Here is a 27,919-nt window from a genome sequence, read left to right as displayed (position 1 = left end):
AGCTAGGTGGTGCAGTAGATAAAGCACCAGCCCTTGATTCAGGAGGACTTGAGTTCAAATCTGACCTCAGACACTTGACACTTACTAGCTGTGTGACCCTGGGCAAGTCATTTAACCCCCATTGCTGCACAAAACAAACAAGCAAACAACAACAACAACAACAAATCAAAAACAAAAAAAAATCACGGTAATGTAGCTTATAAATGTCAAAGGTAGAAATTGAACATAGATCTTCTGACCCCAAATTTAGTGGGAGGGGGTGTTGTTATAATTTAATTCCTACTGAAAATTTAAGGGTCCTTGTTAGGGATATATACCTTGATCTTATTTCTTTCATCTGCTCTTCCTTTAAGTTTTTTATTTTATTTTAGGAGTAATGACTTACTTCTTCATATCCTGAACAAAGAAGTGATTTCATATTCTGTGCTGACCAAAATCCCAAAGCATCAATACCAGGATAAGAAAAAAAAGTTGCTAAAGACCTTCAAAATAAAATTCAATAGAGACAATAAAAAAGTCTCTTACCTTTGCCCACTCAGTTGGGCAGTGCCTTGAAGAACACCCAGGTGGCAACATTGCCCTGTGTTAGTGTAAGAGAATTTAACTCATTATTGGTCCAGAGAACATTAGGACTTTGAGCTATAGACTTATGTGAGTAGATAAGGGAGCTTTTCCAATGATTAGAGGACTTCAAAAGAGGAGTCCAAGGGAGACAAGCACAAACTTTTGAATAACTTCCTACAACTATCAGAGTCAGGCATGTAATGGCAATTAATTATCCAACATGTCCTTTGACTTCCAGCACTTTCAAGTCTAAAGCATGTTAAAAGCAGATTCCCTTCCTTGTAAAATCATTTTCTCTCTGTCTCTCCCCCCCCCCCCCGTCTGTCTCTGTGTCTGTGTCTGTGTCTGTGTCTGTGTCTGTCTCTGTCTCTCTTTGTTGGGCCAGTTCACAGATCAGAAATCTATGCATGCCACTCCAAATCCATGCCATTATTATATTTAGTCAGCAATTACATACATGCATACATGCATACAAATATTCATCTGAGAGAGTGGGAGGAATAGGAGCCATGGGAACTTTTAGAAGGGATGAAAGGTTTGGAAAAGACACTGTAGTGAATAGAATAGTGAATCTATAAGGGAAATAGAAAAGGATTGCCTTGCCACTGCGAGGACCCACTTCAGATTATTTTACTTTGTATTTGTTCTATCATATGTCTGTGCCTTAATTATATAAGAGATACTATTAGATGATATAATCCATTCCCAATTAGCTCCTTGCAGTACCATGTCTATTTGAACCTTCTCTCTCCTTCTTCCTGACTTAAAAAACTCAGATACCCTCATCAGACTCCTGGCTCTGATAAGTGAGCTTTTCCCTTATCTTGCTGACCTCCATACCCAGGCTTCCATGCCCGTTCCTGGCCTGTTCCAAGTCATGCTGATACACACGTCTCAGACCCCATTCCTGGCCTCATTTATGCATTGTTTCACCCTTGCCCTGTCTATTTTCCTTTGTTTCCCTGATGCCTGGCTCACAGGGAGCACTTAAGAAGTGATATATTTAAATGCGTTCCTATCTCTCTATCTGATCTATCATTCCACTAGTATTTATGTGCATACTATATACCAGGAACACAATGTGTAGGTGCTGAGGATGGAAAAACAAAAGCCAAATGATTCCTGCTCTTGTGGACATTACATTCTGTTAGAGAAAACCAGTATATGTGCAAAAAGTAGCTACAAAATTGTTATTGTTGTATATACTTAATTTTGGAAGAAAACCATGGGATATGGGGTAATTTCATGACTTTCAGTGAATGGATTTACGTGAGGCAGGGCTGTGCAAAGTCAGTAGCCTCACTCTCTTCCCCAGAGCTATATGGGTCCAATGGCAAGATAATACTTCAGGATGACTAGAGATGACCTGGGATGTTTGAGCCAATTAGGTTAATGACTGGCTCAGGGTCACACAGGTAGTGGTCTCAAGTGGCTGAGGCCAGATTTGTACTCAAATCCTCCTGACTCAGGGGGCCAGTGCTTTATGAACTGTGCCATTTAGCTGGAAAATATGTACAAAGTGAAGATAATGTATAAACTTATAGAATAAAAGCTTCTTGAGGGCAAAAACTATTTAATTTTTTTGTCTCTATCCCCAGTGTTTTGCAGAAACAAAGTGCTGAACTTAGTCCCACTGGGCAAGTATTCCAGTGGTGGCCCAGACATGTAATGGGATGAATGTACTCCTCTTGAAGACACTGAACCACTGGAGCTGACCATTATGGGCTAGTGCAGGGGGCAGGAATAGTTCATCCTAACAAGGACCAATCAGCAAGGGAGCAACTCCACATAGAAGAGTTTTAACTATGCCAAAGAAAACCAGACAAATGGGGAAGTTATGGTACACTAGCTATGGTTTTGCCTTATGTAAAGATTCATTGCTATATAGGCCAAGGAGGAACATGACAAATTTAAACCTGATCCTTGGTTGCTTATTATATCCAAAAGCCCTGAAATATTTTGTCATATTAGCCATCTCTTCAGGAAGATTAGCCCTTACTGGGGCAGCTTGGAGTGATTTACTTAGAGTTTGGCCATTGAAACCTAGGAGTGTTTGCATAAGTATAAAAATCAGTAAGAGAATGAAGGTGACAGATTAGAAGATACTATGAAATGATAACTCCCAGGAACCTAGCCCTAGGTAGATAAAGATATAATCCATCCCAAGGTCAGGCTGGATTTTGGACAACCAGGTAGCTGATCAACCAATGGATTCCTGGTTCCTAACCCCATGATGGAGGTCCTTACTTTCACTCCTCTCCAGTGTAGGGTAAGTAGTCACTTGTGTATGTGAAAGGTCTCCCAATCTCCTCTGGGGTACACCCATCGGATGGCAGTAATTTGGGGGATGCAGTATCTTGACAAAAGCAGAGTCCCTCTTGGGGCACACTAGGGAAAGGCAATCACATTAAAATTAAGGATGTATCCACGTGGTAAAGAAAAATCCCATCCAATTCACATAATAGACTGAGAAGAGTTATTTAGCCATAGCTGGGATTCATTGACAGCATACTAGCATGAGGAATTTTTACCAAGGATGACAAGGAAATAAGTAGCATTATTAAAGGATTCAGATGGGTTTTTAACAACATTAGAAGTAAAAGCAATATTGCCTTAAGAGTATCCACCATGGTTAAGATCCCTTGGGTTAGTCCTCTTAAATTGGTTCACTGGGACAGTAATAATATGGACTCTTCATTCTGTCTGGCTTAACTCTTCCCCTGAGATTGTTTGTCTGGAAGTGGGAAGGACCAGGAGAAGGGCTTTAAGGGCTCCCAGGAGCAGCAGGACAGTCCTAATGCAGAATCATGTATTTAAGGGAGTGAGTACTGATGACTCTCAAGTTGCAGAGTTAAGAGGTGACTAATCTTTACCTCAAATTTCTGGATCTGATACAACAGTAATGTCTGTATTGCTAGCCTCCTTGGCTTTGCTTCATCAGAAAGAACTATGGAAGCATTAAGAAAAGTGCATTCAGGGGGCAACTAGGTGGCACTGTGGATAAAGTACTGGCCTTGGATTCAGAGGGACCTGAATTAAAATATGACTTCAGGCACTTGACACTTACTAGCTGTGTGACCCTGGACAAGTCACTTAACCCTCATTGCCCTGCCAAAAACAGAGAGAGAGAGAGAGAGAGAGAGAGAGAGAGAGAGAGAGAGAGAGAGAGAGAGAAGGAGAAGGGGATTAATTTCTTTACTCACCTGATCTTCACTTCTTTCATCTGACATTCAACAGTCATATTTATAGAGGTGAAAACAGTTTTCAGGGACAGGAACAAGGTCACACAGAGTAGGATGTTTGGAAAAACAATTAAGGAGCAACAGCCCTGAGATCTCCTCACTTGGCTTAGAATTAGTTTGTAGAGAAAAGGGAACCACAAACAGGGGAGGCTGGACTCTTTTTAAGGTTTTCCCCAGTTGTTGATTGTTCACAGAGACCAAGTCCACTCTGAAAGGAAAAAAAATTCATGATATTGTACTTCTTTCTCCCCTACCCTTCCTGTTTTTTCCTTCCTGTTACCCCTTCCCTTCCCCTCGGTTCATTCAAAGCTATATAAACATGTGTGTATGTATGTGCGTGTATGTTAAAAGCTATATATTTGGTCTTCTTTCATTTTATCTTTAGATGTAAATAGCTATCCTGCAACCATACATGCATGCATACATGTATGTATGTATGTATGTATGTATGTATGTATGTATGTATGTATGTATGTATACTGGGAGGGAGGATGCAGAGGAAGTTTAGCCCAGACAGGATTACATTCCTCAGCTCTCACAAAAATCCACCTTCAATATAATTACACAAATACCACCTAGCATTTGCATGGTGCTTGGGTCAACCAAGAGTCCAGTGTCTGAACTGCTATCCCCTTTCATCATCTCAATATCTTTGTGTCATTGGAAAGATAGCTATTTACAACTGAAGATAAAATGAAAAAATACCAAAGAAAAGAAGTAATTTGCTACCCATCACAGAGAATTATCTTAGACTGGTTGCCCATCTTCCTGACTTCCTAAACAAGGATATGATCACCAAGAGGCCCACCATCCTTCTCACAAATCTCCTCTTGGAGCCTTTAATGTTCTCATCTAATACAATGGTGCTAATTTACCCCCATATTTCCTTGTCTATATGCGCCTCTTTTGACTTCTCACTACACCAAACTTTAAATTTGCTGGGTGCTATAATGACTATTTCGCATTAATTTTTTTTTGTTTGTTTTTTGTTTGTGCTTTGTTTTTTTGCAGGGCAATGGGGGTTAAGTGACTTGCCCACCCAACATCATCACAGCTAGTAAGTGTCCAAGTGTCTGAGGCCAGATTTGAACTCAGTGTCAGCGCTTTAACCACTGCACACACCATCTACCTGGCCCCCCCTTTGCATTAATTTTTTGAGTAAGATCTGGGAATGGGGGAGTAGGGAAAAGGGTTCATTCATTAATGACAGCCCCCAAACCTATCTAACACTTATATTTATGTGCCCCTAAATCTTACCCTGTTAGTCAGTGATCATGTCAGATCATGTTAACCATCTTTGTTGTGTTTATTTCTCTGCTTAAGACAAGAGCAAATTCAAATCTAGAGGTTGTGATTGCAGATATCTGTTGTCTTTTAAGATGAGATGATTCTGAGTTATGACGTTCCCCTAGTGGAGTTGGTTAAATTAAGGAACTAAAGCCTGGGTTCTTTGCCTCTAAGGGTGAAGAATTGGAGTGCAGTTCAATGCAGGAATATTTACTTAGTTTCAGTGCCTCTGGAATTTTATTGCCATGAATCCTTCTTAGAGAAAAGAGGAAAAATTGTTCAATAATTCTTTCTGGCCTTTAGCCTCCTGCATCCTATGCTCTCAGTAGAAAAAGAACATTATGTAATGGACTCTATATTCTGGGAATTTATGACTGGTGTCATGGAGGTTCCTATAAAATGCATGTACCCATGGTTTAGAGAGTCTCCTTGGAGGCTTCTTACTTCATTCATGAAGCCCCTTACTCCCAGCGAACCTGACATCTTCCATCTCAAGTCGTGCTGACTTCCTGATTTCATAGCATTACTTACTTTCTCCCCAATTATGATTATTTTTTGTATTACTCCTTGGTCTATTCTACTTGTATATCACTTCTCTCTCACTTCTCTGTGTCATGAGACCCCCCACACCTTATTCTCCCATACATGTTCTGACTTTGTCATCGTTCATAGAAGTAAATCTCTAGATCTAAAAATATACCAATCCTATTCTATATGTTGAAACCTTGCTGCTTCTGAACTCTTGTTCCATTCTGTCCTCCTCCATGGTGAGCCGTCTCACATCTATCTCTTTATTCGCTGTTCCGATTCTTCAAGATCCAGGTCAAAAAAAGACTGTCCAAATATCTAGATTCCCCAGTGTCCTTGCCACTCATTTATCGCATTTAGAATGGGAACAATTCATTTGATCTTCATAATATACTTTTATATCACTTATTATCTTTTCTTGTGTACATGTCTAGAACTCAATCTTCTTGAGGTCAGGGATTAGCTTCCACAGAAGCTCATTGTTGATGGTAATTAGTTTTTGAATCACAAAAATCATTTTCTTTATAAAATTAAAATTTAATTATGGCTTTAAAAAAATCAAGGACACCCAAATATTCCCTACTCAAAGAAGAGCCAAAGAGTGATTTTATGTATTTTATATATACATATACTTATGTTATATATTACATATGAGTCCGTTTTCAGCATATATATATATAATACATTATATATTAGTGTTTAATTACATAAATAACTTGTTGTATATTAATACATACATAAAATAATGCAATATATTCTACATTGTCCATATATGTGTATGTATATATGTATACATATATATATATATATTAGGTATATACAAAATTGAACATGTTTATATTAACTTGCTTCTCAGAGTGACTTCGTAACCTTACTTCTCTTCTGTGTACCAAATTAGTGAGGTATCACAGTGTATAGAGCACTGGCCCTTGAGTCAAGAAGACCTGAGTTCACATTTCACTTCAGACACTTAGTAACTGTGGGACCCTGAACAAATCACTTAACACCAATTGTTTAAACATCTGGGCCGTCTCCAGTCATCCTAATGTATATTTTGACACTGGACCCACATGGTTCTGGAGGAGAGAATGAGCTTGGTGACCTTGAACACACATCCTTCACTTCAATCCAATTCAATGCAAGTCATGACCTTAATGTAATGGGATGGTCCTCTTCGAGAATGAAGGACAAACATTTATATCCATATGACTTCCCAAACCTGTACTTTCAGTCCTAGCATCTCTCCTGAGGGAATTGCCCTGATATTCTAGAAGCAGAAGGCAAAGTAGAAATTGAAAGAATCCACTGACCACTTCCTGAATGAGATTCCAAAGTGAAAACTTCCAAGAATGTTATAGCCAAATTCCAGAGCTCCCAGGTCAAGGAGAAAATATCTCAACCAGCCAGAAAGAAACAATTCAAGTATGGTGGAATCACTGTCAGGATAACCCAAGACCTAGAAGCTTCTACATTAAAGGATCAGAGGGCTAGGAATATGATATTCCAGAGGGCAAAGGAACTGGGATCACAAGAGTCACCTATCCAGCAAAACTGAGCATAATCCTTTAGAGGAAAAATAGGACTTCAGTGAAAAAGAGAACTTGCAGGTATTCATGATGAAAAGAACTGAACTGAATTGAAAAATTGACTTTCAAAAACAAGACCTTAGAGAAGCATAAAAATCTAAACAGGAAAAATTAAGAGGGATGTTAAAAGATTAAATTGTTTATATTACTACATGTGAAGATGATATGATTAACACATAAAATCTTTCTCATTATAAGGGCAGCTTAATGGAATATATTTAGACAGAGCACAGGTGTGAATTGAATATGAAAGGATGAAATCTTAAAAAAATAAAATTAATGGGAGAGAGCAATGCACTGGAATAAAGGGAAAGGGAGAGGTGGAATGGGGCCAAGTATCTCACATAAAAGAAGCAAGAAGAAAATTATGAAGTTGAGAGGAATATGGGGGAGAGGCAGGGGAGTGAATGATGAAAATCAGAATTGGCTCAAAGAGGGAATAGAATACACATTAAATTGGGTATTGTGATGTTTAAAATCTAGATTGTGTGATCGCCTTAAATAAAAAAGCTTCAGTACCAGTCTTTAGGCATTAAACATTTATTAAAAGCATACAGGTATTCACATGGAGTTCAGAAAGTTAAGAAAAAGAAGGCCTACCTAGTCTAGAATTCCAGCCTTGTCTGGTTCCTCCTCACGTCCTCCATCACCAACCTGCTTTAATCAGGAACTCACTGGAAAACTGATTGTGGAAGCTTTTTATAGAGGTGGTCCTTACATACTGCTTCAAGCTGATTGGTTGGTGTCCTACAAATCCATTGGTTCACTGAACTTGAAGGTGTTCTCAAGTTAAGTTCACAGTCTAGCTTCTGAGAACCATAATGTGTTAAGGGCTAGCCAGGTGTGATTACAATCTAGTTAACTTTGAAGTCGACTAATCAGCAGTCAATCACTCTCACTTGATACAATCAGTTTAGATTAATCTCCAGGTGGGTCTTTGAGTATCTGCTAAATCCCATTATTTTATCACAGTATAATAATATATCTTAACCTGCAGGGAAGTAGGAGGGGAAGAAGATAAGGGGGGAGGGATGAAGGAAGGGAGGGCAGATTGGGGGAGGGAGCAGTCAGAAGCAAAATACTTTTGAGGAGGGATAGGGTGAAAGATGATAAAAATAGATTAAATATTATGGGGAGGGAATAGGATGGAGGGAAACACTTAGCAATAGTAAGTATGAAAAAAAATTGAAGCAGAGTAAAGAACAATGTAAGATGATGATTAGGCTGATTAGGATGATGATGATAGAACTCGTGGTACTTTGCTGGCCTCTTGTGAAGACAATTCTTTGTCAGGTATAAGGTACTATATAAATGTTATCTATTATTGTTGTTGCAATAATCAGCATCATTGGGTTATTGTAATGGAATCTCTCTTTAAAGTACTATATAAATATAGTTTGCTATAAGAAATTGATGAGCATGAAGCTAGCAGAAAAACCTGGAAAGACTTTCATGTGCTGGTGAAAAGTGAAATGTACCGTATGAAAAATAACAGCAGTATTGAAAGATCATCTGCTGTAAACGACTTAGTTATTTTCAGCAATTCAATAATCCAAGATAACTCTAAAAGACTTATGAAAAATGCAATCCATCTACAGAGAAAGAACTGATCATTTCTGAGTACAGATTGAAGCATAACTTTTTTGTTAGTTCCTTTTTCTAAAGATTTTTTTTGTCTTTTTTTTCACAACCTGACAAATGTTGAAATGTTTTTCATGACTACACATGTATAACTTATATTGAGTTGCTTGAGTTCTTAAGTGGGAGGGGGGAAGAGAATTTGGAACACAAAGTTTTTACAATAAATGTTAAAATTTGTTTTTATATATAATTTGGGAAAATAAAATTCTAAATAAAAAAAATTAATGTGGCCTTATCTAATTCCCTAGTCACTAGTAAGTTTGCCATTCTCAGTAACTTCAGTATGTCCCAAGGACATTTAAATTGACATGGGCATTCCTTAGAGAAGGAGAAGTAGATTTCATGAAATGTGGGCACTATACCTGCTTTCCTTGTTCTCTGTGATTCTGGTCAATTAAATGGTTTCTGTTCTATTCCTTATTCTATGCTTATAAAAATGTATTGCAGTCTAAATTTTGGGTCTTTTGTCCAGAATCATAGCAATTATACACATTCTTTATTATCAGGTCACATGCCTGTTTTAGTACCTAATATGCTCCTTAGAGAATTGACTCAATTTACCTGTGTTCAATTTTATTTGTGATCCTCTTTAATTCCCACCCTATAACACCAACTGCCAGTTTGACTTAGAAATAGCTTCCCCCCTAGACAAATGAAACTCATTATGTCAAAGCTGTTTAGTTTTTCTCCCAATCCCAACCCTCTTCCAAATATCTCTATTATTATCAAAAATGTCATAAGCCTTTCAGTTACCCAGGATCACAACTTTAGTTGTGAAATCACAAGATTTGCAACTGAATAGATGTGTGGAGTGAGTGAGAATGAGTAATCAAGAATGACATGAAGAATACAAACCAAAGAGGAAATAAAAAGGGTGCTACTCTGGACAGCAACAGGGAAGTTTGAAATATGAGTGAATTCAGGGTAAAAGATCATAGTTCTAATTTTTGACATGTTGAGTTGGTTATCAATATATAATATCTGTTGAAAGTTTCCAGTAAGCAATTGGTGATGTAAAACTAAAGCTATGTTTTCATTATTTATTGCATGGAGAGGTGGTGAGGCTCAAGTCCTTGTCAGTCAGAATCACAAGAAAATGTCAACTTTCCAATTTCATGACAACTTCAAATTCACAAAGTCCATATTTCACCAAAATGCTATTTGTAAAGAGTTCCAATCAGTTGAAGCATAAGATAAAATAAGGTCAAAACTTTGAATTTATAATGGCATTTATGAGATTATCTTTCTATATATAAGCAGGGTTCATATTTTAATTCAGTCCAATTCATCAAGCATTTATTAGGTGCCAACTATATGCAAAGCCCTGTTCTAGATGCTGAGGGTAAACAGATGAAATAGAAAAGCATTTCCTGTGAAGGAACAGAAGAGATTGGAATAGCAAGTGGTAGGGAAATTGACTCTATCTTGTGACTCAGTTCTGAAGCAAGTTCAGTTCCCTTTCTATTCAATTATCAGTTTAGTCCAATTTTTGTCTTGTAAAAATATTCATTTTTGGAAATTGTGAAAGGACTTTGTTGCATTGTTTGAACCTAGCCTTGCATTATTGGATAGCTGGACAACCTCTACCTATTGTTTAGAGATGTTTAAATAAGGACCTAGGTTATGCTGACCTGAAACCCAATCAGATCCAAAGATTGATGCAAGGAGGTTTCTCACAATTATATATCTCAAGCAACCCATAAATCTTATCTGAAAACTGGCACCTTGCAAATCAACCAGTTATTATTTCTTACAGACACTTGGGGATAGGTAGGACATCTCTTTATTAATTTCAAAGAATTTTACCTGTTAGTTCTCCCCTCCCAACTTGGAAAGTCCCTACTCTTTCCTCCAAGTAGAAATCAGATTACCTAATTTTTATACTGGCTAATTGTTTTCTTTTAATTGGTCCTATTTATTTAATTGTTTTTAATGTATAAAAATCTGTCAGCCCTGTATTTGGGATGCAGCCCTAAGCTGAGAAGATCTGTTATTGACTTATCATGCAATAACATTCTTAGAAGCTCAAAACTTTTTTTCCATAATAATTTCATTTTTCACCCACCACACCTCCTCTCAAAAAGTTTTCCTAATACTTAGTGACGTGTAGGCATAAGGCTTGATGTGATAATTAGCTATAGTCATGGAAGCTATAAAATCACAGATTCAGAATTCAAATAATATTGACAATCCTTTATTTATTTATAATGATTAAAAACTTCCTTACAGAACATCTAGTCTAAGCTCCCATTCAGAACTAAAATTTTCCTAACAAATGGTCAAACAACCTCTTTGAACATTTCAAATGATGGGGAGAGCAGCTCATCCCAAGGTAGTTCATTTTATTTCTGGGACAGTCATAATAGTTCTAGAAATCTTCATTAAAATGAGTTAGAAAGTATCTTTTTAAAATTATAGGATTTAGTTCTACATTCTGCTGAAACAGAACACATGTACAGCCCCTTCATCATATGCAATCCTTCAGGTTCTCTAAAGATAAGAACTAATATTCTACGCATATCTTCTTTTCTATAATCTACACAAGTTTTATTACTCTGTGGTTCTCTTGTGAGACAGTTCATTGTTGAAACTTTTTTCTGACTGTGTATCTTCTTTGAGGTGCTCTAATATGACATTTGATTGCACCACAAAGTTTCCAGGGATGACTGATCTCTCATGCTATCTACTTTTCAGAGTTGATATTCCAATTTAGCTAAAGCCAAAATTCTAATAATGACTTTGGTGGACCATATATAGGTACCATTTACACAGCAAATATTGTCTTATTTTATCTTCACAACAATCCTGGAAAGTTGGTGCCATTATTCTTATTTTACAACTGAGCAAACTGAGGCAGACAGAAATTACTTGACTTGGCCAGAGTGATACAGCTTAGGAGACTCTGGAGCTGGATCAAAACACAGGTTTCCCCAACCCCAAGTCCAACATTCTATCTACTTCATCACCTCTAAGAACTCTTATACTTAGTAGAGGAACCACTTTGACCAGTAAAGGCCCCTTCTTATTCCAAGGAAAAATTTCAAAACGCCCAAAATAATAAGGAAAATAAAAATTTATTTTCAAGTTTGGTAGTTTAGCTATTTGCTTCTTAATTGCTAAAGTTTTGTGGAAAGGCAGAAAGAACCCTCCAGCTAATCAAAAAATGACTGGGCAAAAAGATATAAGATTTGGCAAACCGATATTTAGGTTCTTAGAGTGTGATATCATCAAATGTCATTATCTTGCAAAACTACTTCTGTTGTAGATTGCACTGTTTCTTCACTGAATTTAATGATAAAAATGATGGAAAACATTACTTGAAATTAACTCTGGAAACCTACATTATTGTCAGGAGCTGAGGTCATGGGGTCCCAATTCTTAGCAGAGAAAGCTCTTCTTAGTAGAAATCCCTCAGTAGTAATAACTTTGAACCTCACTGAGAGGTAGCTGCATGGATCCCCACAGCTCCCTCCTCCAGAGTCACTAATTCCCTTTGCTTGTCACTCCTTCAGAGTCTTACATAATAAATTGCTTTTCTAAGAACACACTCTCAGAAGAGTAGGACTCTTCAGTTTGGAAGATTTAGAAGGCTATATCTTTTTTTTTTTGTGGGGCAATGGGGGTTAAGTGACTTGCCCAGGGTCACACAGCTAGTAAGTATCAAGTGTCTGAGGTCAGATTTCAACTCAGGTACTCCTGAATCCAAGGCCGGTGCTTTATCTACTGTACCACCTAGCTGCCCTGGAAGATTTAGAAGGAAAAAATACAAGCCTATAGAATATCAAATAGAGGAATATAACCTTGTTCCCTAAATGGCATGACACTGGAGTTAATCTATTATACCCCCCAACCCCTTCACCCTCAATTCAAAGTTCAAAAGATGTCATTTAAGGATAACATAGATCCTTCTAAACATAAAGGTGATATTGGTAACAATCTTCGCATGGCTTCTTATCTTTGTTAAGTTATATAATTCTCTGGGGTTGTTTCCTCATCTGGAAAATGAAAGCTTCTCAGCTGAAGAAAAATCATTACTTTTATTATTTTGAACTATAAAATCAGATTTTCAGTATAGAAAGGCTCTTCAGAGTTCCTACTTTCCTTCCTAATTTAACCTCTCCTTCATTAACAGCTCCTTCTACTATACATCCCACAAATGGCCTTTTGGCTTCTGCTTGAAGACCTCCAGTTTGGAGAGCTTGCTATCATCTGAGGCAGCATTATTTTACTTTTGTCAGATCTAATTTTTAGAAAGTTTCTTCTCAGCTAAAACCTGTGTCTCTGTAACTTCTGATCATTGTTTCGAGTTTTGACTTCTAAGGCCAAACCAAATGAGTCTTTCACTCAAAAGACCTTCAGATCTTTGGAAACAGGTTAATTAGCTTAGTTTTTTTTCCTCTTATAGATTAAACATATAGATTACACAATTCTTTTCAATGATTTTCACCTACCATGACTTTGTTTTTCTCTTTAACACCCTCATCTAGCTCCTCTGGATATAGTTTAACTTGTCAATATTCTTCATAGAATTTACGTACTTGAACTGGAAACGAAATGTACATTATATTCTGACCAAGGCAAAGTATTATGAACACATTACATCTAATAATGGAGTATGGAAGGGCATTGTTTTTTGTTTGTTTGGTTTTTTACAGTCCCCTAACTCTACCTGGCCTTTTTCTCATGAATTGCTGTTTAAATACAAATCTTCCATCTTGTATTTATGCCCTTAATTTTTAATTATTCCTTTTTACATTTTATAAATGGATTATCTTTTTATATTATAAATATTTAAAATGATTCCTACTTCTTCAGAATCCTTTTGTAACCAAATGAAACAGGTAATGAAAATTAATAATATAACAAACATCAACTGAAAGTTCATGTAGCATTTCATATCTGGAACACCCTTCCACCTCTCAATTTTTTTAAATAATAGAAATCTATTTTCTTTCCTTCTTATCCCTGCTACAATGGGGAAAAATGAAAATAAATTTGTTAAAACAAACATAAGTAGTCAAGCACAAAATCCCATCAGTAATGGTATACTAAAATATTTGCCCCATTCTAACCCCTTAATCTGTCACTTCTCTGTAAAAAGGTAGCATTCTTCATCATCATAAACAGCCCTTTGAAATGATGAATGGTCATTATATTGATCATATTTCTTTACAGATTTCATTTTTTTCATTTTTATGGTGTTATTTTTATTGCACAAATTGTTCTACTGATTCTTCTCTTTTACTTGGCATTGGTTTGCAAATTTCTTCATAATTGCTTTTTCCTGTAATATTGATATGAGTAGAAATTTTTTTTCTAACTCTGCTCACTTCACTCTCTCTTTTATAGTGGAAAAAAGAGTCAGAAACTAAGGGAGTATATTGAGGAATCATTTGTGTTAATGAATGTAATGGAGCATGACTGTGGTATAAGGAATAAGGAAATTAATTGCTTCAAAAGGATATGAAAAGGCTTGTATGAACAGATACTGTGGATTGTCTTTAATGTAAGAGCTAGACTTCATATTTCTCCCTACTAAATGTGGTCTTTCTTGTGAAAAGAACTCAATGTTTCCTTATAGTGTAAGTAAAACCTGAGTCAATTAAAATTAAAACTTAATCATATCCTGGGCAGGATTAAAAGGGAAGAGGCCCACAAAAAGACAGGTAATACTTGTACTCTGACCTAGTGATGCCACAGCTGGAATATTTTCTGCTCTGGGCATGATATTTTAAAGAGAAAAGAAATGGGATATTTTGATGAATGAGCAGGAGAGGATGAACAGAAAGATTGAGATGACTTATAAATGTATCATATGTGAGCTAAAGGAAATATGTTGAATTGAATGTAAAAGGGACTATTTAGAAGGATGAGAGGGCCATTATAGTGGTCTTGAAGAATGGAAAAGTGGTCCTGTGAAAGAGGGATTAGACCTGATCTACTTGGTCCCAAAAAGCAACAGGTAGAAGTTCCAAAGAAGACAATTTAGATTTGATGTCAGGTTGAAGTTGGGAGTGTTGTAGAGAACATTCTTCGTCAGGATTAGTTTAGGTTCTTAGTATTCACATGTCCTTTCTAGCTCTTTCATTCTGTGATAAAGTAAGGTAGGCCATAATTAAAACCTGATGATTTATTTTGGGATGTCAGTTCTGTCATCTCAAGTGTTTCTCCTATTTTTAGGCCATCTACAAAGTTGATAAATATGGTATGTATGACTACTTAAGTCTGTTAAAAAAATTGAATAGTACAGTGCTAAGGACAAAGCATTGGGGCATTTCATTAGAAACTTGTCTCCAGGTTTTCTTCTACCCATTAGTGAATACTTTTCAAAACATACCACTTTCTGACAAAATTGATTGTCTGCAATAAACCAGGAACCAAGGACAGTTATCTAGTCATCTATAGTTTAATTTGCAAAGCTAGTATTTGCATACTAAACTAGGTCACCTTACACTTCAGAGGTATGAGAGAAATGATTTAGAGAGCTGAATTCTATAGTAAAAAGAAGGAATAAAAATGACTGAACCTTGTTTTGAACATAATTCAATTAAACAAGTGAGGTCACCTGAGTAGTTAACATCTTCCAAACTTTCTTTTTCTTTTTTCTTTTTATTTATGGTGGGGCAATAAGGGTTAAGTGACTCCCTAGGGTCACACAGTTAGTAAGTGTCAAGTGTCTGAGGCCAAATTTGAACTCAGGTCCTTCTGAATCCAGGGCTGGTGCTCTCTCTGCTGTGCCACCTAGCTGCTTCCCCACCCACATTTTCTTAATCCTATGGCAGAGGTCTTTTCCACAAGGTGGGGCCTTTTGTAACCAGAAAGTATACTGGGAAAGAGGAATTTGTGTCATTGTTTAGCAGTCAACCCTCCCCCCCCACCTCAATCTTCCTTAGAATATTCCATTACTCCACTTAGCCAGCAGCTCAAGAAAAAAGGAGCTTGTCCACTGAGACTGGAAAGAGGAATTTAACCTCTTAGCCTCTGGCTAAGTTTTCTCCAACTGCCAGAAATGTAGACGTAGCCTTTGGTCAAACATCCCTTTGTGCCAGCAAGGGAAACCTAGTTTGTTTGTTGTTTTTTTTTAATATTAATCCTAAAATTATTTTATTATATCTTACTCTAACTTATATGCTACTAAATAACAAAGTTTTCACAATTTATATGCTCCCTAAATCTATGGGAAACCTAGACTTAAAAGACTATCTATGTTAGTCTGTCTTAGCCATTAGGACTAGCTTTTCCTAAGGTAGGGAGCCTAATCCTATAATCCAGTGCAAGGAATGGTACTGAGGTCTATAATAAAAATAAAAATAAATCAGAGGGAATAAAAAAAGACCTGATATCCTTTTCAGTTCAAAGTTGAAAAGCGATTAAGAGAATGCTGAGCATAGAAGGCTAAGGGGTCAATGTGATGAGAGGTAGTATACTTGCCTCTGAGGGAGACTCCCCAGGGCACCTTCATGTCTTGGTTTCTTAGGCTATACGATGAAAGGGTTGAGCATTGGCATTACCACTGTGTATACCACAGAGGCCACAATGTCTTTGGAGGAGAAGTAGATGAAGGGCAGAGATACACACTGAAAATTGTACCATAAAAATACAGACCACAGAGAGGTTGAGAGCCACAAGTGGAGAAGGCCTTTCTCCTGCCACCTACCATCTGAAGATGGCCATCTGAGAATTGCAGAGACAATGTAGATTAAGAGATTAGAGTGCATAGGAAAGGAACTGTCATAACTGGACCACCTGCAACAAAACCATTAATTCATTTTAGATGGGTGGAAGAGGCAGGACCTTTCAACAGGGGACTAATGTCACAAAAAAAAGTGGGATTATTTCCCTACCACACAGAAGGACAATTTTGCCATGAGCAATAGTGTGTAACAGAGCAGGAGAATTAGTGATCACCCAGCACATGCTCACCAGAAGGATGCAGAGCTGGGGACTCATGGCTGTGATATAATGGAGTGGGTAACAGATGGCCATGTATAGCGATCATATGCCATCACAGCAGCAGGAAGCTGTCCATGTCCCAAATGAAAGAGAAAGAAATAGAGTTGTGTTAGGCACCCTGCATAGGAGATGGTGTGATGCTGAGTATACAGGTTATGTAGCATCTTCAAGACTATACTAGAGGATAGACCAATGTCAGCAAAGGAAAGAGTGGCCAGGAAGAAATACATAGGGGTGTGGAGGTGAGCTTCAGAGATGATGGCAAGGAAGATGAGCACATTCCCTACCATGGTAACCAGGTACATGCAGAGAAATAATCCAAAGAAGAGTTGTTGGTGTTCTGTCCACTGGGAGAGCCCCTGGAGAAGAAACTCAGAGACACTGGTCTGATTTCCATGTCCCATGTCATTGACATGTTAAGGGGTCACTAAACAAAAGACCTAAGAAAACAGAGTAATATACTTTAAATATATTACAGATTGGAGTGGAAATAACCATTTTATACATCAGGATAACCAAGTTCTATCAGGATCCATTGGTGCCATGAAGGCTTTTATTTTATCTCCTCACCTCTCCTCTGGGAGTTTACTTGGTTGACCATTCCTCTCTTCTTTTCTCCCATTTTCTCTCCAAATACTATCTACATGCTCACTGCCTATACACATGCCCAGAAAATTCCATTACCCTTAAAAATTCTTCTCTTGACTCTCACTCCCAAAGACTATAGCTCCATATATCTCCTCTCTTTACATGATAACTTCCTAAAAATTTAGATTGAACTGATTACCTACATTCCTATCACCCTCTAATTCCTTGAATCAAGTATCTAGACTCCACTGCAAGGAATGGTACTGAGGTCTATGAATCAGGATGCTTTTCTCCAGTGATCAGTAGATCAGTGCTTTTTAAAAAATCCTTCTCTAGTTCTATCTAGACGTCAATAGGAGAAAATACCATATGAATGTCATTAATTTTGCTCTTATTTTATAAAGGAGGAAACCAGGGACGCTCTATTTGTCAACATTCAGTATTGCTGTGGAGCACAAAAATAGGAGGGCTGATGCAGAGAAAAGCTTGATGATACAATGGATAGACCACCCGGCTTGGAGTCGGGAAGACCTGACACACTATTTTTTGTGATCCTCAGCATGTCACTTATGTCTACGTAATTTTCCCCAATTGTAAAATGGGGATATTTATAGAAGCTACTTTCTAGGGTATTTGTGGTGATAAAAAGGAGATATTTTTTTTAAAAAAGGAGATATTTGCAAAGCACTTAGCACAGTGCCTAGAATGCAATTTGTGCTTAATAAATGTTTGATTCTTTTACTTGCATCCTTTTCTCCCTGGTGCCCTTCCTAAAGTGAGGAAGCTCCACTGGCCATTAGCTGCACTTTAAACAATTAGAAGACAGGGAAGTGCGGTCATTTAAAAAAAATAGGACACTCAATTAGGTTGCAGTTTATTTTACCTCTTAAAGATTTTATTTTCTTGGAGAGTTCCCTGGGAGCACTATCAGTTTGAAGGTATGCCTGGGATTGATTTAAATTGTGGGATATATTGATGGTGATAAATTGATGGAAAACAGACTCACTTAAGTATATTCCCCTCAGTATCTAGATCAGTGCTTCACATACAGGAAGTTTCTAATAAATAGTTGTTGAATGAATGGATGGATGGATGGATAGATAAAAAGAAATTAGGAGCAATTTGTGAGACAAGATTTTGTGATATCTTTTAAATTTTTTCTTATTACTTTATTTTCAGTTATAAACCAAAGGGAAAGGGAGAAATTATGAAACATCATTCTCTTTTCCTTAGGCTCTTGGAGTAGAGGAAATTCTGGGGCAAGGAAAGGTGATAACAACCAGGAGAGAGCAAGGTGAGTCAGTGATTTGGGCTCTAAATCCAGAATAAAACAGTGACAGGGAGGGCAGGTTATTACTGAGAATTGACTTAGAAGAGGGTTGTGAATATGTTGGCATAAAACCCTGGCACCAACAGAGGGTGTCTAGGATATATTTGGCATTCTCATATTCTTATAATGAAGACACTGGGGAGATAAAAATATGACAAGGGGGTTTCCCTGGAGAATGAAAAGAGAAAGCCCCTAGAGAAGAATGAAATAATGAGCCCCTTTATCTTTGGCTTCTGCCAAAGTTAAATTTTAAGTGTACCAATCCTTTAAATATCCCCAACACTGCCCTAGAATTGTGGGTTATGACACAGAGTAAGAACTGTATGCTATGCTTCCTTTATTTCCTTTCCTCATAGCCCCTTACTTGTGGCCAAAATTTCTTATCTTTGTTGTAGACTTGCTGCCATCAGGGCTAGGGATCATGAAAGATTTATAAGATGAATCAGAGCTGGGTTGGAATCTCCCTCTGGAGGTGAATGGGGGTCAACAAGTCTCTTGCAGAGGTGAGTGAAGTGTATATATCTTATGCTAAAAGATTCTCTTTTGGAACCTGGAGCTGAGCTCTATTGCATTTTTCTCTTTCTGCATTCCAAATCTAGCATCCTAGGGATAGAAGAATTAAGGGGGATATGATCAATGTCTCTATATAAATGATGGTTGCTCTGTATATGCATGAGTGTATATATTGACTTGATTTGGAGATCTTGTCATATATACAACAGTTATCTTCACTGTGATTTTTTTTGGTTTGTTTATTTTCATCATGAACACCTGAAGTTGGAATCACTAAGTGTCCCCTAAAAAGGTGTTTCTTGTTACATTTGGGTGGATGAAGCAGGCAGTCCCTCCATTTTCTTTTTTGGTCTATGAAGAAACTGTTAGCCATTCTCCCATTTATCTGTAAATTGCTCATATATTCTTTTTTTAAATGTGTTTTGTTTTTACACCAATGTTATGTGATCTTACTGAAATGGGATGTTGACCTAACATTTTATGCCTGTACATTAATTAATAAATTAATAGCTACACATTATAATAATGTTTGACTGTGTGTCTTAAATTTATATGGTTCTTAGTAATCCCCTACTTTCATTTTCCAAACATTTTGACTTTATAAACCACATACTGATAATGTAGGACTACTTAAGTCATACTTACTTATTCACTGACATACTTACACAGCTGGTAATAGTTAAACAGGACAATGACATCCAGGTCTGAGAATAACCTAGTAACCTTTCCCTAGAGCACAGCTGACATGGATTACCCTGAGGAGGTTCATTTTTCAGATACCAGCTCCAAAAACATTTTGCATGTACCCTGGCCTTCCTCCCCACCTGCTCCCCAAAGGAACCTTCTATTCTGCTCCTGGAAGTATTTTTGGTTCTGATAGATGTTACCCTTTATGAAGCCTGGAACCAGACCTCCCCCACACAATAGCACCTGGAACATAATAAGTACACATAAATCTGTTTAACTATCTATCTATCTATCTATCTATCTATCTATCTATCTATCTATCTATCTATCTATCTATCTATCTATGTCCATCTATCCATCTATCTATCTAAATAGATATCTAGCTATCAATGCATCTCTTATCTATCATGTATCATCTATCTTTCTTTCTAAGTGAGCATATATCACATGAGAAAGCTTTTAATTCTTTCCTATGACTGGAAGGCTAGGAATCCTGGAAGCCCAGAGGCTAGGAAAGTACTAAGAGAAAACTCAAATGAAAGAGTGGTAACCCAATATGTCTAGGGTTCAAGGCTTTTGGGGACTAAACCCATCTTCAGTATAATACCCTGGGGCTCATTTAAGAATGCTTTTTGTCTTCCTGCTGGAGCAGTATACTTATATTGCCTTGACTAGCAGTAAAATTGGATTTAAGTGAGGGAGGGCTGTGCAAAGCCACCAGCCTCATTTTCTCCTTCAGAGACATTTGGGTTCAGTGGCAAGATATACATCAGAAAAGTAGAGATGCCCTGAGGCAGTGGGAGACATTGACCTTTATAAGCTAAGGTTTTTCCCAGGCCTCAGTTTGTCTGTGGCAGTGCCCATTCAGTGGTCTAGGTAACAAGTGAGGCAAAGAATGGCCTCCTTTACCTAGTCAAAGCAAATGAAGGAAAGAAGGAAGAAAGATGAATGGAGGAAGAAGGGAGGGAGGGCAGGAAGGAAGGAACAATATAGTTTTAAAAAGGGTGCCTGCACATAAGCCACAGAGTTAAGCATTTTGCTAGACGTGGAACTTGAAAAAAAGGTAGATTGAGATAGAGATTCAATAAAATTTGAGCAAAGTCAAACACCAGGGAACCTAAAACACAAGCTTTGTGGGACCCAAACCAGATTGCTTTGGAAGATTTCAGGACCTTTGTAGTCCTCTCTAGCAATTCTGAGAATTATTGGAGTCAGATGACATTCTGGGTGCAAACCATTTTTTAATACATGTGTTGGATTTAAACAGTATCATAATTTTTCAGAACAATATGGTAATTCTTTTTTTCCTACAGGCGCAGTTTCTAGGAAGAAGGAACTGATGTCTCCCTCTGTTCCTCTCAGGACCTCTTTTTCAATGTAAAATTGTGCTCTGTTCTTGGTGCCAACCGTTTTAAGGAAGGGATGATAAATTGGAGAATGTCTAGAGAAGGGTCAGCAAGTTGGTAGAGTGACCATTGAGTCTTGTCATATGAGGAATTGAAGGAACTAGTCATTTTTAGCCTGGAGAAAAGAAGACTCAGACATAAGAACTACCTCCATGTATTGAAGAACTGTTAGACTGAAGGAGGGGTTAGATTAGTTCTGTTTGTCTGGAGAGGGCAGATCCAGGAACAATAGGGATGAAGTTATAAGGAGGAAAATTTAGGTTTGAAATGAAAAATAATTCCCACCAAATAGACCTGTCCCAAACCAGAAGGGGGGCTGCCTTAAAAATAGCATGTAGTGAGGCAGCTAGATGGCGCAGTGGTTTAAAGCACCGGCCCTGGTCTCAGGAGTACCTGAGTTCAAATCCGGCCTCAGACACTTGACATTTACTAGCTGTGTGACCGTGGGCAAGTCACTTAACCCCCATTGCCTAAAAAACAAAACAAAACAAAAAAAAGCAGTAGGTTCCTTCTCATCAGAGGTCTTCATTCAAAAAGCAAAAGAAGGATCACTTCTTGTGGGGTATGTTCCTAGTAGTGGTGACCCCTTTCACATATGGATTGAATTGATTGATTGCTGAAGTCCCTTCTAACCCTCAAATTCTATGAACATCCTTTATATTTCATCAGAATAGATTTTCACCCTATGAACAAGTGATCTGGGGACCTTATTAAGTACAAAATTTAACGTATGAGGGAACAGGAACAAAGAGAAAGAGGTACAGCCCTACTCAATAAATTCATTAACAGTAAGTTAGATTGAACCACAGAACTCCTGTCTATTCCCTTTAAAGGAGAAATGAGGTAGTTAAGGCAACTTTGAATAAGTAATTTTGTATAAACAACTGAATCATTTAGCTACAAAGATTTTTCCTGAACTTTAAGCATTCAGATAAAGTCTTAATTACTAATTTGTTGAGCGACTAGTAAATCTATATACACATTTGTTAAATTATCTTAGGCTAGTGCTATCAAAGGTCAAAATCCCATGGGCTACATAATGACTTAGAAAATCATGCATATTTAATATACCTTAATTTATTGTATTTTTATATATTTGTTAAAAATTTCCCAATTACATTGGTTGTATTTTGGTTTCCCCCTTTGGATATAAAACAATTTAACAACTATTTTTAAAACTTTGTGTTTCAAATTATCTCCTTCCTCCCACCCCTTTGAGAATGCAAAGCCAATTTGATATAGATTATACATCTATAGTCATTCAAAACATTTCCATGTAAGTCATGTTGTGAAAGAAAACAGACCAAAAAAAAACTCAAGAAAATAAAGTAAAAAAACATGCTTCAGTCTGTATTCAGACATTATCAGTTCTTTTCTGGGGATAGATAGCATTCTTCATCATAAGTTCTTCAGAGCTATTTGGATCCTTGTGTGGCTAAGAATAGTCTAAGCCATTCATAGGTGGTCATCCACAGCATTCCTGTTATTTGTTAACAGTACATTTCACTTTCCATCAACTTATGTAAGTCATTCCAGGTTTTGAGAGCATCCTGCTCATCATTTATTATAGCACAGTAGTATTCCATCATAATACACACCATAATTTGTTCAGCCATCCCCCAACTGATGGGCATGTCCATAATTTCCAAATCCTTGCCATTAAAAAAGAGCTGGTATAAAGATTTTTGTGCCTATAAGTCCTTTTCCTTTTTTCCTTTTTATCTCTTTTTGGATATAGACCTAGTAGTGGTGTTGCGGTCAAAGAGTATGTATAGTTTTATAGCCTTTGAGAATAGTTCACAATTGCTCTGCAGAATGGTTGAATCAGTTTACAACTCCACAGTGTATTAATGTCTCATTTTTCTCCACATCCCCTCTGATATTTGTCATTTTCCTCTTCTGTTCTATTAGCAAAATTAATAGGTATGAATTAGTACCTCAGAATTACTTTGATTTGCATCCCTCCAAACAGTAGTGAGTTAGAACATTTTTTTAATAACGGTTATAGAGAGCTATGATTGCTTCATGTGAAAACTTCATATTTCTTGATCATTTCTCAATTGGGGTAATGGATCTTCTTATTTATAAATAGGACTCAGTTCTCAATATGTTTGAGAAATGAGGCCTTTAATCACAGAAACTTGATTCAAAAACTTTTCCAGTTACTATTGTTAACTTAGATTTTTCCTCAATCCTATTCCCTCCCTAACCCATTTATAATATTCTCTCTTTCCTGTCACCTTGTCCCTTCGCAAAAGTGTTTTGCTTCAGACTAGTCCCTCCCCTATTGTGCCCTCCAATGTATCATTCCCCTCCTCCTCCTGTTATTCTCTTCCCCTCCTAATTTTCTGCAGGGTAAGACAGATGTCTATACCCAATTGAGTGTGTATGTTATTCCCTATTTGAACCAATTCTAATGAGAGTAAGATTAACTCACTTCTCTTAACCTCTCCCATTAGCTTTTTCTTGCTTTTTTATATTTTTTATACTCCATTTCACTTCTTCCTTTCAATTTCTCCCAGTGCATTCCTCTCTCACCCCTTAATTTTTAATTTTTTAGACCCCATCCCTTCATATTCCACTCATTCCTCTGTCCTTTGTCTATATATACTTCATCTAGCTGCCCTAACGATGAGAAAGTTCTAATGAATTACAAGTAAAGCTTCCCACATAGGAATATAAATAGCTTAAACTTTTAAAGTACCTTATGATTTCCTTTTTCTGCTTACCTTTTTCTGCTTCTCTTGAGTCTTGCATGTGAAAGTCAAATTTTCTATTAAACTCTTGTCTTTTTATCAAAAAAGCCTGAAAATACTTTTTTTTAATTGAATGTTCATCTTTTCCCCTTAAGAATTATATTCAGGGGCAGCTAGGTGGTGCAGTGGATAGAGCACCGGCCCTGGAGTCAGGAGTACCTGAGTTCAAATCCAGCCTCAGACACTTAACACTTACTAGCTGTGTGACTCTGGGCAAGTCACTTAACCCCAATTGCCTCACTAAAAAAAAAAAATAATAATTATATTCAGTTTTGCAGAATAGTGGATTCCTAGTTGTAATCCCAGTTCCTTTGCTTTCTGGAATATCATATTCCAAGCCCTCTGATCCTATAATGTAGGAGCTGCTAAATCTTGTATTATCCTGCCTTTGGCTCCATAGTACTTGAATTGTTTCTTTCTGGCTGCTTTCAATATTTTCTCCTTGAACTGGGAGGTCTGAAATTTGACTGGAATATTCCTGGGAGATTTCATTTTGGGATCTCTTTCAGGAGGTAAGTAGTATTTTTTTCAAATTCTATTTTAGCCTCTATTTCAAGAATACCAGGGCAGTTTTCCTTGATAATTTCTTGAAAAATTATGTGTAGACTCTTTTTTTGATCATGGTTTTTAGGTGGTCCAATAATTTTTAAATGATCTCTTCTGAATCTATTTTCTAGGTCCGTTGTTTTTCTAATGAGATAGCTCACATTGTCTTCTACTTTTTCATTCTTTTGGTTTTGTTTGATTGATTCTTGATTTCTCATAAAATCATTATCTTCCATTTGCTCAATTCTATTTTAAGGAATTAATTTATTCAGTGAGTTTTTGTATCTCCTTTTCCATTTGGCCAATTTTACTTTGTATTGATTTTTTTTTCTTTAGTGAATTTTTGTGCCTCTTTTTCCAATTGGCCAATCCCACTTTTCAAGGTATTGTTCTACTCAATGGCTTTTGGTACCTCTTTTAGTAGGAAAAATCCTCATTTTTTAAAGTGTTATTTTCTTCAGCATTTTTTGTGTCTGCTTTATTAAACTATTGATTCCTTTTTCATGATTTTTCTTGCATCATTCTAATTTATCTTTCCAATTTTTCCTCCCCTCTCACTTCATTTTCAAAGTCTTTTTAGAGCCCCTTTATGACCTGAGACCACTTCATATTTGGCTTGAGAGCTTTGGATATAGGAGCTTTGACTTTGTTATGACTTCTTCTGAGGGTGTGTTTTGATCTTCCTTGTGACCATTGTAGTTTTCTATGGTCAACTTTTCCCATGGTTTGCTCATTTTCCCAACCTCTTTTTTAACTTTCAACTCTATTAAAATAACGCTCTGCTTCCAAGGTGGAACATGTACTATCTCAAGTTTCAAGGGTTTTGTGTAGCTGTTTTCCAGAAACTTCTAGGGACCTATAAGTTTTTAGTGCTTCCAAGGCAATATGATCTTAGGTAAGGTGTGTTTACTACTCTCCTGGCCTGTGCTCTTGTCTGTGAGCAATCAAATGTCATCTTTTCTGTCCTATAAATTTGAGGAGGGTCTCTATTCTACTGTGGCCATGAACTCTGGTGTGCTAGTGCTCTTTCCTATAACAAAAAGTGCTGCTATACATATTTTTGGACATATGGGTCCTTTTCTTATCTTTGATTTCTTTGAGGTATATATTATAGGTAGTAGCAGTATCACTGAAGAACATGAAGAATATGAAAAAACAGGAGCAGAATGCAAGAATCTTCATTGAATAACTGTAGCTAGGGGAAGAATTCCTTATTAAACAAGGGACAGAATTAATTATAGAAGGGGCATTTCAGTTACTTAAAATTTAAAATGTTTTCATAAAAACAAACTCAAATGAAGGTATATAAAAGTGGTTAATCAGGGGCAATGTTTATATTAATTTCTATGGTAAAGATATAAGCATCTATGTAAATGTATACACAAAATCTAATTGATAGAATATAAGCAAGAACCATTTCCCAAAATGAAAAGGTATTTTCCAAAAAGATTCAAGCCTACAAATAATCATATTAAATAAGCTCCAAATAACTAAGAATGAATACACTTAAAACTGAGGTTTTACTCACACTTTTCAGATTGTCAAAGCTTTAAATGCTAAGTTTTACATGGGCTATGGGAGTGTGAAATTTCCCTCCAATTGTAGCTATTTAAAATAGGAATTAGATGCCTTCAGTGGTATTGGGCTCTCATTCATTATAAATTTCTAAGCAAAGGCCGGATGGCCACTTGTTGGACATGTGAGCTCTTTCAGGTATGGCTTGTACTAGGCAGCTACTACTCTCAAACATTCCATCCTCCATGCCTACCTTTTTGGCTTCCTTTTGTTCTCAAATAAAACCTCACCTCTTACAATAAGCCATCCTCAACCCCTCTTAATTTAATTCTAATTAAACCTTCCCTCTCTTAATTATTTCCTTTGCTGTACTGACTCCTCCATTAGATTGTAAACACCTTGAGTTTATGGGGATGGCTTTTGCCTCTTTTAAGTAGCTCACAATCCTCCTCAAAATAGTTCCTTATGGGAAAGTCCCTCCAGTCCAACTGTTTTAATAAGTACAATTCAGTCTTACAAAGGGAACTTGAGCCAGTCCAAAAATAATTTCAGAAGTCATTCCCTCAGGAGATGCACAGGAAATAATACAACAGGTTATTTAAACATTTTTTTTTCTGGCTGAGCTTTGGGAATTAGCCTTCTTTATTTGTAGGAAAAGGGTCAGAGAAGTGATGAGTACATTGACTAAGGGGCTTGAATGACAACAAGTCATAAGATACACACACAAGAAGAGGTATTAAACAAATAAAGCTGCTGTTTCATTTTCTCTTTGTTGCATGGACAACTGCTTAGGATGCTGCTGTGGCTCCCCACTGCTTTTAGGAAAGAATGAAGTCCAACTTCCCAGGTTCCAGTTAGTCCACCCTTGATTACAGACATAATGTACCCTTGTTGACCTCCAACTATTGGGGTTTTGTTTGAGGCTGAATATGAATTCAGTTCTTTCTGATTCCAGATCCAGCACTCTATCCACCACATGATCTATGCTTTGGTGGATGGATTGTTGTTTTAGAAAAAGAACTCAGGAGTCTCTCTTAGTTTATTTCTTCTCCTCCTAAACCCAGGCTCAGACCAACCAGCAATAAACAGTGGAAAACCAGACTAGCACCTCTGAATTCCTTCTTCTGGCCTTTTCCAGTCACCCAGAGATCCTGTTACCTCTATTCCTGGCCCTATACCTGGCAGCCCTCCTGGGAAACCTGCTGATTCTTTTGCCATTGGAATGGACCACATCTCCATACACCTATGTACTTGCTTCTGGTGAACCTGTCCCTGGCAGACTTATTCTTTACATCTACCACAATGCCCGACTTCTCCATGCCCTGCTGACAGGGACAGGACTATCACACCATATTCATTGCTTTTCACCCAAGTCTTCTTCTTCCACATGTCAGGGAATGTGGATAGCTATGTGTTAGCTGCCATGGCGTGGGATCGATACGTGGCTATATGCCGACCACTTCACTATACTAACTATAGCAACATTGCCACGATGTCACATGTTCCTGGGGGCTGTGTGGGTGGGTACAGCCCTGTACTCTCTGTTTAACACATTGCTCATTGCTCGATTGTCCTTCTGTAAGCAACCATGCCCCTTCCAACACTTCTACTGTGATGTCCTATCCCTTACTGCATCTTGCCTGTTCTGATACATCCCTCAACTACCTAGTTTATTCTAATTGAAGGAGGACCCGTCATCCTATTACCTGCTGCCTGCATTGTCACTTCCTATGCCTTCATTGGCTCTGCTGTGTAATAAAATCCGAACAACTGGGGG

At 37.3% G+C, this 27,919-nt stretch overlaps 1 protein-coding gene across 1 annotated transcript in view; it reads left to right on the top strand.

The window, feature by feature from the left end:
• The window catches only part of LOC122739409 (olfactory receptor 1N1-like), a 31,709-nt gene extending 4,018 nt beyond the window's left edge, over positions 1-27,691 (top strand). The window contains exon 3 of the mRNA XM_043981167.1: positions 27,422-27,691. Coding sequence (XP_043837102.1) covers positions 27,422-27,691 — 270 coding nt within the window. The remainder of the gene's footprint in view (positions 1-27,421) is intronic.
• Positions 27,692-27,919: the final 228 nt, after the last annotated feature.

Source organism: Dromiciops gliroides, chromosome 2, assembly GCF_019393635.1.
Source record: "Dromiciops gliroides isolate mDroGli1 chromosome 2, mDroGli1.pri, whole genome shotgun sequence".
NCBI classification, from domain to species: Eukaryota; Metazoa; Chordata; class Mammalia; order Microbiotheria; family Microbiotheriidae; genus Dromiciops; species Dromiciops gliroides.
Note: the sequence above shows the minus strand (reverse complement) of the source record. Positions and strands in the feature narration are given on the sequence as shown.